Consider the following 12,323-nt stretch of genomic DNA (forward strand, 5'->3'; position numbering starts at 1 on the left):
CAGACAACTATGAATTAATAATGATTTTAACGTGGTTAACAAGGACATTATAAAATGCCTTGTCATAGAAAATAAACTTGGATGTCATGATGATGAGTAGACTCTAAATTAAACAGGTGAGTAAACAAAGAACATAAAAAGTTCAGAGGGAAACATTTTGGTAAATCAAGGGAATTCTCAGCTGGACTGAGAAGCTCTGGGACCAGCAGGTTCCAGGGACCTGGAATGTATCCTGTCAGTCATGCAAAATGTAGCAGGAATCTGTATGCCAAGAGCAGAGAAGGAAAATGTGTAGAAGAGGCTTGAGATATAACAGATGATTATCCATCTTTAAAAGATATCTTTATAGTAAGTAGACATCTTACAAAATAATAGGCAAAAGTATGGAGAAGCAAAAGAAGTTGTATCTCAAAATCAAGAAGTGAAGAGTAATAATTAAATATTGAATAGAAGCTGAAAGGAATTACTTTCAAGGATAAGGCTTGAAATCAATCTTGCTTAATATTTTCCTGATAACTTGGCACAAAATACAGAGGCTTTCTGATGAAACCTGCCAATAACAAAAAACTGGAAGACATTAACAGAAAAGAATGGGGATCTCATACAGGAGAAGCTGGATTACCTTCAAGTCTAGAACAATATAAATGGGAGAGTATTAAATAGGGTAAAAGTCATGCACTTGGGTGCTAATAACAGAAGGTCCTCCAAGAAACTGTAAACTCTATGTTTGGAAACGACTATGGAAGAGAAGTACTGAGGTGTAAAGGTTTATTCCAAAATGACTAGGAGCTTCTAATGGGACACAGCTGTGAACAAGGCAAATGCTGTTCTGTGACATACCAGAAGAGGTATTTCTAACACAAATAGGGAAGAGCTACTGTCCTGTACAAAGACCTGGCAAAAATGTCTGTGTATGACTAGGTACAATTTTAATCACCCCTCTCCAAGGATACACAACTAAAACACAAAAGGAGAAGAGTTAGTGGGTTGATGAGAGAAATAGAAAGCATATTTTACAAAGAAAACTTAAAAGACCTTGATTGATTAAAGCGGCAGGAGAACAGCTCAGAAGGGATATGACGATTGTCTACAAATATATCTGAAGAACAAATACTAGTCAGAGGAAAGAAGTATTTAACCTAAATAATAATGCTGGCACAGAAACAAAGGGACTCAAATCAGCCATGAATATGAATAGAGATTACAGATACTAATCATTAAAGCAAACAAGTTCATGAGCTGCCTTCCTTTGGGAGTAATGGGGACAAAAAAAGTAATTGTTTTTAATGGACACAGTAAGTTTATGAAAGGGATGATGTAACATAGCTGCAAGTGATTGCCGGGATTGAATTTGATGATCTACAAAGATCTTTCCAGCCTTGTGTTTCTATGTTGTTATAAAAAAATCATAAATACTTCTTCTTTATTTCCACCAAGTTAGGGCATAAAATGTTCAGTTTCATTTGCAGGTTAGAGAACAATGTCAAATTTCTGTTAAGACACTGAAGCACTGGAGCAACCTAGCTAAGAAAATTTTTAAGAACCACTTGAGCAAATATTTGACATGGCTTTTCTACATGTACTTGGACAGGCTTACAGAAGTGGGTTGGTCTTTTAAGGTCCCTTCCAACCCTAAATTTCTATGAGGAAATATAGGCTTATATCTTTCTGGACTCTGGCTTAGCAAAACAGCAAAAACACAAAGTTATTTCTGAGAAAGCTGTTGAGTAATTTACACTCTGTAACTTTTGGAGATATTTGCAGTAGTACATTATTTATTATTTTTCCAGTATTCCAAGTGTTCTAGGAAAACCATAAAGCAAACCCAGTTCCTGCAGGAGATTGGAAGCTTTTGGGAGAGTCTGATATATACAAAACAAAACACCATTACTGTATTTAGTCTTCTTTAGCAGAGAAAATGCAGTTTGGGGTGAGGTCCATTGTAAAACGGTTTTCTTCTCTGAACTTTCTCCCAGAGTGGCAACAGGATTCTGTGCTCCATCATTCTGGACCACTACCAGGGACCATCAATAATAAACTACGATGATGAGAATGGCAAAACATGTATGCACATTGCTGCTGCTGCAGGCTACAGTGATATTATCAGTGAGCTGGCTAAAGTCCCAGAGTGCAACCTGCAGGCCCTTGATGTGGATGACAGGTAACCATGGAAACTCTGAAACTGAAATCGCTGCTTCCTTTCTATTAACCTGAGACTAGCTCTGTTTGTTCTATAATCATGTTTCCTGTTTCACAGGCCATGGCCTAGTTAATGAACTGCAGTTACAGAGAACCGTGCTTGCTCAGAGACTGCAAAGCAGTCCAGCTCACATGTATCACATCTAGTATAATAACTGACTAACTTTGTGTTTCTGGTAGGAAATGATAAGATTACGTGTGAAAAGACTTTGTCACCACTTGACTTAACCTCTTTCAATCAAAAGTGAACATTCTTTTCAAAACAATAGAACAGGATCCTACAGCTTGAAGCTGGGATCCTACTGCTATCTGTATTTAAAAATTGCAGTGTTCCCTTGTTGCATTAGGATGCTAACAGAGTATTCCTATAGGATCAGAGGACCTCCACCTTCCATTCTGACATGGCACTTGATTCCTTCCAGGATGAAATCCCTATATCATAAGTGCAGAAGAGTCATCTTCTTTCCTCTTTTTCACCCCACACCTACCTCCCTCGGAACTTTGCTCGTAAATTTATTTAATGCAAACAGAACCAACTGACTGTTCGCATTGATTATCCTGCTTGTGGAGCAAAAGCCAAGGTTTTCTTGGCTTTGGCCTTCAGGTACTTAAAATAACAGCATTCTTCATGGAAAAGTGCAATAAAATGGAACAGAAATAAAACCAAATAGGGTTCTGGAGAAGTTTCTAAATATCAGTAAAACGTAGTTGAGAAGGCTGTGTTTCTATGGAAAGAAGGGCAAAGGGAGGAGTTTAACTACACTTAAGAGCTCAGTAAGACACAACCTCCTATTACACATTCTCAGATATTTCCATAGAAGGTATTATACTTGAAGAAGGAAAAAGATAAGCTGTTCACTATAAACATACAGTAGATTTCCATTCTATTGTGTTTCTGACTGAACCGATCTGAAATCACCAGGATTGCAAAGAAACAGAGAACAGGCAATTTTTTTTTTTTTATTTTGCACAGTTTTCTTATGGTGTTTTCGGTGCTTTCAGATTTTTTCATGAGAGCAAAATACTACAACTGGGAAACCGGACAAAAGTTTCCAAAGACAAGATGCAAATCTTCTGCCAGGCAGAAAATCAGTTTGATTCTCTTACACAGATTCAAGACAATTATATCTGCTCCAGTTTGTGCCCATCAAAGAACACAGAAACTGGCAAAGGGGCAATGACAATCTGGTAGATGTGTCCAGTCCTTCTCATTCACCTGGGGGAAGTTTCTTCTCTTACTACCTTTATGGAGAGCCCTGAGCCAACCATTGGTATTGGTCCTTGGTGTAAAGGTGAGAAGAGCTTGTCCCTATGCAGTGGGCACTATAAAGACATCTTTCAAATTCTGCTCAGAAAACTTCAGGCATTCCTCCCACTCTGCAACTCCAGCAGCAGAAGAGGTGATATTATATAGCATGTATAGGCATTCTGCAGTCCCATTATCTACTTTCTCTACAGCTAAATAGAGGCACATAAGTAGATACATACCAGTCTATGGCCTTATTACCACCACTGGCAGGTACATCAGTGGGGGATAAGTTGCTGGAGAATTCCTTAAGATGGATGTCATGAATCTGGACGAGTAGCATAGCAGCGCACCTCACTACGTCATTAATAGTTTAGATAGTAAATTTATTCATCTATTTTAATGATATTGCCCCTTTTCTGTAGGACGCCTTTGCACTGGGCTGCAGCAGCAGGGAAAGCTGACTGTGTGCAGACACTGCTAGAGCTGGGGATAGACAGCAGCCCTCGAGACATCAATGAAAACACTCCTCTGACATATGCAATGTACTGTGGGCATACAGCATGCATCAAGCTGCTGTCTCAGGAGAGCAGGTAAAGCGAACGTTCACATCTTCCTCAAATGTTGCCACCGACTAGAAAAAAAATTCATTGCTTTTCCTGTGCTACTGAAGGGTTTGAGCCCTGAGTGATTTCTCCTTGATTCATATGCAATACTCAGTTCAAGTTTTCCACCAAAATAGCAATGTTAAAATTAGTCATCTACTGAAGACTCATCACTGTTTACAGTGCTAGTCTGCCGATCAGCAGAGGGTTCTGAACCAAGAAGATGAGATTATAGCTCTTGCTCAGTCACCTTCATGCAGAAAATTTATCTTACAGAATAATTTCAGCCCTCAGATATGTGCCTTCCACTTTTTTGAAATCTCTGTGCACTGTGTGTTCATGTAATCAGACAGAAGGATAGACTGAACACAAAAACAGCTTTGCTAGATAAATAATAAAATAAATTTCAAGTTTTTATCCTCAAAGTGTTTGGGAGTGTTTTCCTAGCCTTCTTTAGTTCCCTACCTTGATTGTCTCTTCTTATTCTGAGTTTTTTTCTGTTTAAAAGTATAATTCTTTTACCATTGCTTATGAGCTTCCTCTCTCTTTCTCATGTTTCAGCAGCTGTCATTTAATTCATTTCAGTTCTTCATCTTTGGTAAATGAGCATGCACTTAGACAATCATCACCTTTCTTTATGCTTTCCCCTCCTTTCCAGTCAGCAGTTAGTATTATTTCCTGTGTTACAACTTGAGACATGGATAACATAATCTCTCCTCCTCCTTTTCCTCCTGCGCGCTGCCTGTCAAAAGAGGTCTGAAATGTTGATTAGTCAAAATCTCGTCTAAAAACCACTATGGCAACACCACTGTAGGTAATTCTCTTGTTAGATCTTCTGGAACTGTGCTGGGCGTCTTTAGTACAGGCAGGGCAAGGTAAAGCATGGAGAAAGGGAATGGGGAAAGCGAAAGGGAAGGAATGGTGAACTAGTGCGTTTCTTACAGTGTTAGCAATGACTGTGCTGTTGGAAATAACATTTTCCAAATATGACATAATACAAAGACCACTTGGTTTTAAAGATGTTCTTGTTATTGTTGGATCTTGCCTCACCATTAAGAATCATTATTCTGCAGCTGGTAGATGCTGAAGCCAGTTTGTTTGGGGTTTTTTTCCTGTTTTTTCCCTCAGCTGCACTGAGCCTACATTAAGATGAGTGTAAGGCAATGAACCCCATACGAAAGAATGAAGTAACACAGTATCATTTCAGTCCTTGTTAGTTTCAAATTTGAAGTCCTAATTTTTTGCCTCCTTGAACCACCTCTGCTAATGTATCTGAACAGTATACACCCCTGGTTAACACAGGCAGTATTTTTTCATTATTTGGAAATAACAACATCACATTTTTATTTGTACTTCCAGTAGATCCGAGCCAGTTCACCAGTTTCCCTCCCAGAACAACAGACTCCTAAAGAAAGAAGGACGATTCAGTATGCTGAACCACATCTTCTCCTGCAAAAAGAAGAAAGATGATCAGAAAACCAGTCAGAAGGAGAGCAGAGACCGATATCCTAGAGACTCAGAGACCTCAGAAGTAGATGATATCATCACCACTTTTGATTGCATTATGGACACAAACTGCAAAGACATTCCAGATAAGTGTGTGACCACCACTGACTTTAAAAGAAGGAGCATGGACACAAAGTACCTCACACCAGAGAAGAGGCAACCAGAGTGTCAGGGACTTCTGCCCGTCAGAACCCAGAGCCTCCCCCCAATCACTGTGGGCAATTCCTTCCTAACTGCTTCCCAGAGCACAACATCAAGCTTCTCCTCCAGCACCAGCACTCACCATTTTGCACACAAGTCTCAAAAGAGTAGGAGTGAACACAACTTGTGGGACCACAGAAGCAGCTGCCAGCCTTTGTTGAATGATCCCCGGAACACAGATTCTAACCAACTACTCTCCTACAAAGTCTGTACTAGGACTCCTTCAGACAAATTGATAAATGGCTTAAACTCTGATAGATCTCACCATGTGCTTCTGTGCCCTCCCCACCTTCCCTCACTTCCCAGTTCTCCATCAGGTAATTTCTTTCTTTTCTATCTCCCGAATCCTATAATATCTACTAATGTGGCAAGCTGAGTCAGAAAAAAATTAAGTCTGACCCGTGATATTTCTATTTCTTTAATATCTTTTTCTGTTTCTTCTCCCTATATGTAGTAGCAATTGCAGATAGCATATGGACAGGACATCAGCTGACAGGTGAAGCAAGGCGCTTAGGTGTGGGGAATAAGAAGCTTAAAAAAGTCTGATGAACAAGTAAAAATGCAGGTAGTTAGGAAGCATGTAAGGTACCTGAGCAAGGTAAGTGCCTCCAGATTATATATATGCCTTGTGAATTGCATGTTAAAACCCACTGCCATGCTGGCTGCCTTGTGTTCATGTTTAGTTCTGGAACTAGATGTGCAAGGGAACAGTACTGCACTCAAATCTCTAATTGTGCTGAGAGCTGTTTCTGGATCCAACCAGGTAAGTCCACGTGTGCCATGTTAGACTGGCACCATGCCACTTTCCCTTATAGACATATTCTGACTCCAGGCTGTAGTGTCACACCTTTCCACTCCTCCCACCTTGAGTGCCAGCTCTTTGGTCTAATGTGCTGTTCTTATGGTTTCTCCAAAGCTGAATTCAGGTTGCTAAATTTACAGAGGCACAGTAAATGCTTTTATGTTGTGGTTTGGAAACTGTAATGCAACAGCAATGAAGCAGAGCATCAGAATTCTGAAGTAAACTTGAAACCAGGGTTTGGCAGGATTTAGGATCTAGTACTTTGTTTGACTCACATCCATATTTAAATGAATCTGACTGGCTGGCCTGCATGCTGGAGTTTACTTCAACATATCAGTGTCTCCAACTTCATCTCCTTTGGGATTAGTCCCATGCCGAAATTAAACACATCTAGCATGCCTTCCAATCTCTGTAATATCCAACTGAAAAAGAAGGAAGCAAAAGCAATCCCCAAACTTACCAGTACTCCATTACCGGGAGTAAACATTACACAAGTTAATCTACCCTCACCCCAACAGACATGAGCCATTATCGTCCAGCAGAAAGAGGAGTGAACAGAAACCCTGTCTGACAAGAACCGTCAGTTAGGTCAGGTCACTATCTGAGCTTGTGTGATAGTGCAAACTGTACTGACTCCTAAGCAAAGGGATCTATAATATAGCAAATCTTTGTTCACATCTCTAATAATGAGGGTAGAGACAGCAATTTCAGAATGACAGGTCATTCTACATTGTGCAAATAAAGGCTGGAAATAGTTTTTCAGGCTAAAAAGGAGCTATTCAAAAAGTTCCACTTCCTGAACATGAGGCCACACTCCTGAAAGCTTGATAGACCTGGTCTATAGGTGTCACTACCTTTTTACTGTGTGGTCTTCAGCTATTCACTCAACCATACAAACCCCAAACTCCACGTGGCTAGCAAGGATTGCTCCAGCACAACTCTTCTCCATTGAACTCTGCAAGGTTCAGCTCACATGTGGAAGACAGGAAAACCTGCAGGGTTTCTTTACAACCTAAATATAATAGGTTACAGTGAGGCTGAGATATCTGAGATCATTCATCTTGACAGTAGAAGGAGGAATGAACTCAAACTGGATAAACCAATCCTGAGGACAACTATGGGGAAACATTTCTTGGTGGAACTAGATAGACTATGAATACATTTGATGTGGAAGTAACTATTACATTTAAATGTTATTGAAAATGCAATTATAGATTTTTCTTAAGACTCTGGAATACTGTATGGTTGAATCCTTGTTTGCTTTGGACAGAAGGACAGGTGGTTTTCTATGAACATCCTATGACAAAAAGCTGCAACCAGCTGAATCAGGTCAGACCCTGTGCATCCACTCAGTGCTCCATGATCTGCACAGGGACTCAGGATAGGACCAGCAGTCTACATACACGAATGAGGGCAAAATCGTATCGATTAGGGAAAATCTTCTAAATGTTACAATGGGAGCTGTCTTTGCATGTCAAAAGTAAGAATAAGTAATTTTATCTTTGACAGTTTATTACCTACCTCAGAGAAAAAATGACCTGAGTGCCTTAAGCCCAGTTATCTCTTTATCAGCTCCCTTTAACAAAACTTTCCAACAATAAAAAGATTCCTGTAGCTGGCGAAAGGATTTCCACTGAAGCATGTGAATTAAATGCTTGTAAGAAAGCAAAGAGTGTCTGATAGGAATACATTGCACAACCCAGATACTGTCTAACATTTCTTCACGATAAGATCTGCTTATCCTTCTTCACACCCATGTGTATGGTTTAAATCTGTCTGCCTCTGTAATTAAAGCCACCTGACCTGCTGTGTATTAGAACTGCATTTACCGTATGACCTTCAGGGCTTCCAGGTCTCCAGTGCACTGTGCCTGGAGAACTTACAGGGATCAGAAGCAAAGTAAGCCTGGCTCCAGCCCACCCAGTAGCGCTGTGCAAGCAGCATTCTCTGAAGAAAGGTATTTCCTTGTTTGTTTTTTTTCTGCAGGAGCCCTATCTGAGGGAAAAACACCACCTGGTCTTTGAAGGACATTGAAGTGTTAATACTCCATTTCTCAAGTCATGAGTGTTGGGGCTACATGTAATTTCCTAATCACTGAATATCCAGGGCAGGATTATGTGTATCAATAATTTAGGAGAACTCAATTTCAAAAGTATCTTTTCAGCTGACACACAGTTTTGATTGTCTTCCATGACCATGCCTTTCATTAAAGTCAGAGTTATTTTTTGTGCTTACTGCTACTAAAGAAGATGGCTCATAGATGGGGACTTTTTGAGGTTTTTTGTTCTGTTTTCTGTGCTCCTGGAAATGAAAGATGAGTCAATTTACTAGCTGATCCTTAGCACTTACACAAAGGGGAGAGGTTGCTGTGGGTACCAGTGAGACTTACCTTACTATCAGGTTTCTCTCAGAATAACTACCTTGTCTTGCCCTCTGCTGGGGAGAGCAAAGAGAGACTATACCAAAAAACTACTGCCAATATTGCAAGAGGGCTTGCCAGCCACAGTTCTGAGCTAGCATCCACAATCTGAAGCGTTCTGTATTTAGGAGCTTTGCAATCATCTCTTTTTGCAAAATGTAATGCCACCTACATTCCATGGGGAAAATGGTATAAGTAGAGAAATTCCAAGTGGGTAAAAGGAAGACTGTCACAAATGTAAGGAAGCTCTTAGCACCCTCTAACCAGATGGCACCTCCTTCTATTATCCACTCATCTTTTAGATTATTACCACTTCAGGTATAAGGCGATACTTTATTGCAGGTTTTATTACAGCAGCCCAGTACCTTCTATTTGTTTGAACAGGTAATTTTAAAAAATAGGCTATTATTAAGCTTATGTTGGCATAAGCAGTGTGGTATAGTCCAACAGGATGCACTTCTTGGCCAGGAAAGAGTAGAGCAAAGCTGATCAGTGTGGCTGTTTCTTTCCCAGACTGAAGGATTGACTTACAGTGGGACATTCATGATAACATATACAACTTTTCCACAAAACACACCACAACGTGGTTCACCTACCTAAATGCAAAGGAAAATCAAAGAACAACCTGTAAAAAAAGTCAGTAAATGAAATGCAGAACAGTCCTGCATTTTATGATAATGAAATTGTCTCCTTTACATTTCATTGAAAAATAAATGCCATCATAAATATGCTCTTGGGGATGACCAAGATAATGTCTTAAAGAAAGAAAAACTTTTTTCTCTGATGTTATCTGGAGCAGATAGAAAGGAAGTGCAGAATAGTATTTTCACTTGATGCCAGAACTTTTAGATAACGAGGATTCTTTTCCTAGTACTCATATCAGCATTGCAAACATGATTATGCTTCCTACTGTTGTTACACTGCCAGATTTATGAAATAAACATATCTCTTGATAGAAAAAGCAATCTCATCATCAAAGCCATAATGGTACATACATAATAAGCCATTAGTTCTCAGCATAAGCATCGTTGAAACCAATAAAACTCAAATTGCACTAATGGAAGCAGCAGGCTTGATTCTCTGCTGCTTTGGAATGCATATATTTATTTCTTCGTGCACAGTGGATGTGATGTCTATAGAAGAAATTTACCAACATTTACATCCACTTTTTGATCACCCTGGAGAAGTGTTATAGACTAAATAAAGATTAAAACATGGGAAAAAGAAACCAAACTCTGTTTCTACTAAACACAACTCATCCATAAGACATTCTTCATGATTTAGCCCAATATGCATCAGCTTTACCCATGGGATCCAGCACATTGATCCAACGTCTATCAACTGCCATGGTCTTGGACCAGAACCTCGCTCCATGCTGAGCTGAAGGCTGCACTATAACATGGGGGTTTGTCTGATAAACACCACCTTATCTCCTTTCACACAGAATCCATTTAGTCAGCAACACAGTTAGAGCAGTTCAGTGAAACTCTAGGAAACTGTTCCATAACTATTTTCCTATAGCTTTATTTTGCACAGCCCAGCGATACATAGGTATTTTCAAGTACCAACTACAAAGCCACAAAGGCAATTTATATCATTCTATTTCTTCCTGTTGCTTAAGATGTCCTACTACATCTCCCCTCATCTCTGCATGCTGACAGAGTATATGCTTGCTCTGCAATGAGCTATGTTGCAATGCCATGCTGGGTGAGCAGCTCTTTGGCAAGACAACTCAAGACTCCTTACAAGGCTAATCTCAGATCTGGGGGTAACAAAAAAGAAAAACTTGAGGGACTCAACATCACAGAATAAGATCAACTCAGGAAAAGGATCTGGAGAGAATGTTGATTTGGTGTTTGAGTTTCCACCTTTTTAATAACATTTGATGTGTCACTTATATAGTGAAATGCATTACATCATCTAACATATTGTCTTTTTTAATAGCACTAGACCAACGTTAACTTTAATCTTAGCCAGTGATATACCACAGTTAGCCAATTAACATTTCATTTTCCAGCACCTATTCTCCTTGGCAAAAATTAAATTGCCATAAACATAGTTTAGTAAGAATTACTATCAGTTTATCTTAATTCCGCTATGTTTTCATTTGCAGCAAAACCCTCTCAAAGCTCATCTTTACTGCTGATAGACTTCCACCAGTCTCATTTTCCAACCAGCTGCTAAACTCAATTTCTGTTCTAGTACTTAGAAAGGCTGAGACCCTATTAGAAAAGTTTGCAAACTAAAGCTTCAATTCTGAAATCAAATCCACCTAATTGAATACTTCTACAAATTTAGTGTCCAAATATTCTTACATGGACCTAGCTACTGAATTGTACCTGTTTTAAGACCAATTACTATATTATATGAGAGAAGGTGATAAGGGTACACGTGAACACTATATTAAATCCGTCACTCTTTAACGAATGTAAAGAGAACAAAGCAACAGCTTTTTTCAGTTGGTTTCTTGTTATTACATATTTCTGAGAATTACTAAGTAAGTTTTCTTTTTTCCTAGAAGCCAGAGATCTACAGTGCACCATATTATTTCCAATTATTTTCATACAATAACCGATTATCTTTTTCTTTCACAGGTAAAAATTTTCAACAGATATCCATAGACCAACCCAAAATAAAAAATCTTACTCCTGTACGGAACAGCCTAGCTCCCATACCCAACCACTGTGCTCACAAAAGTAAGTACAGAGAAGTCCCAGTTAACAGCATCATACTGTGTGCCTCCAGCACTGGCATCTGAGGGCTTGAGAGAGATTTTGTGTTGTGTTCCTTTTCCACAGCATCGTAGAATGGCTAAGGTTGCAAGGCACCTATGGAGATTGTGTAGCCCAACCCCTCTGCCCATAGAGAGGTCACCTACAGCAGGTTGCTCAGGCTCACATCCAGTTATGTTTTAAGTACCTCTAAGGGTGGAGACTACACAAATTCTCTGAGCAACCTGTTCCAGTGTTTGACCACCTTCAGAGTAAAACTGCTTCTTCTTACTTATTTGTGCTCATTGACTCTTTTGTCTTCATAGGACACCACTAAGAAGAGTCTAGCTCCCTCTGCAGTAGTGCCCCCATTCAGGCATTCATACAAATTCACAAGATCCCCTCAGCTGCCTTTTCTTCTCAAGGCTGAACAGACTCAGCTCTTTCAGCTTCCCCTTTGAGGCTGGACACTCCAATCCCTTAATCATCTCCATCACCCTTTGTTGTTGGACTTGCTCCAGTAAGTCCACGTCTCTCTTTTTCTGGTGGCCCCAGAACTGGACACAGCATTCCAGCTATGTCTCAGTAGTGTGGAGTAGAGGGGAAGGGCCACCTCCTACAGTCTGCTGGTAAC

At 39.7% G+C, this 12,323-nt stretch overlaps 1 protein-coding gene across 1 annotated transcript in view; it reads left to right on the forward strand.

The window, feature by feature from the left end:
- Positions 1-12,323, forward strand: part of ANKRD55 (ankyrin repeat domain 55) — a 46,664-nt gene that overhangs the window by 27,776 nt on the left and 6,565 nt on the right. Inside the window, exons 7-10 of the mRNA XM_010294911.1 lie at positions 1,977-2,161; positions 3,871-4,038; positions 5,410-6,074; positions 11,573-11,674. Of these exons, the coding sequence (XP_010293213.1) occupies positions 1,977-2,161; positions 3,871-4,038; positions 5,410-6,074; positions 11,573-11,674 (1,120 nt within the window). The remainder of the gene's footprint in view (positions 1-1,976; positions 2,162-3,870; positions 4,039-5,409; positions 6,075-11,572; positions 11,675-12,323) is intronic.

Source organism: Phaethon lepturus, unplaced genomic scaffold (genome assembly GCF_000687285.1).
Source record: "Phaethon lepturus isolate BGI_N335 unplaced genomic scaffold, ASM68728v1 scaffold30129, whole genome shotgun sequence".
In the NCBI taxonomy this organism is placed as follows: Eukaryota; Metazoa; Chordata; class Aves; order Phaethontiformes; family Phaethontidae; genus Phaethon; species Phaethon lepturus.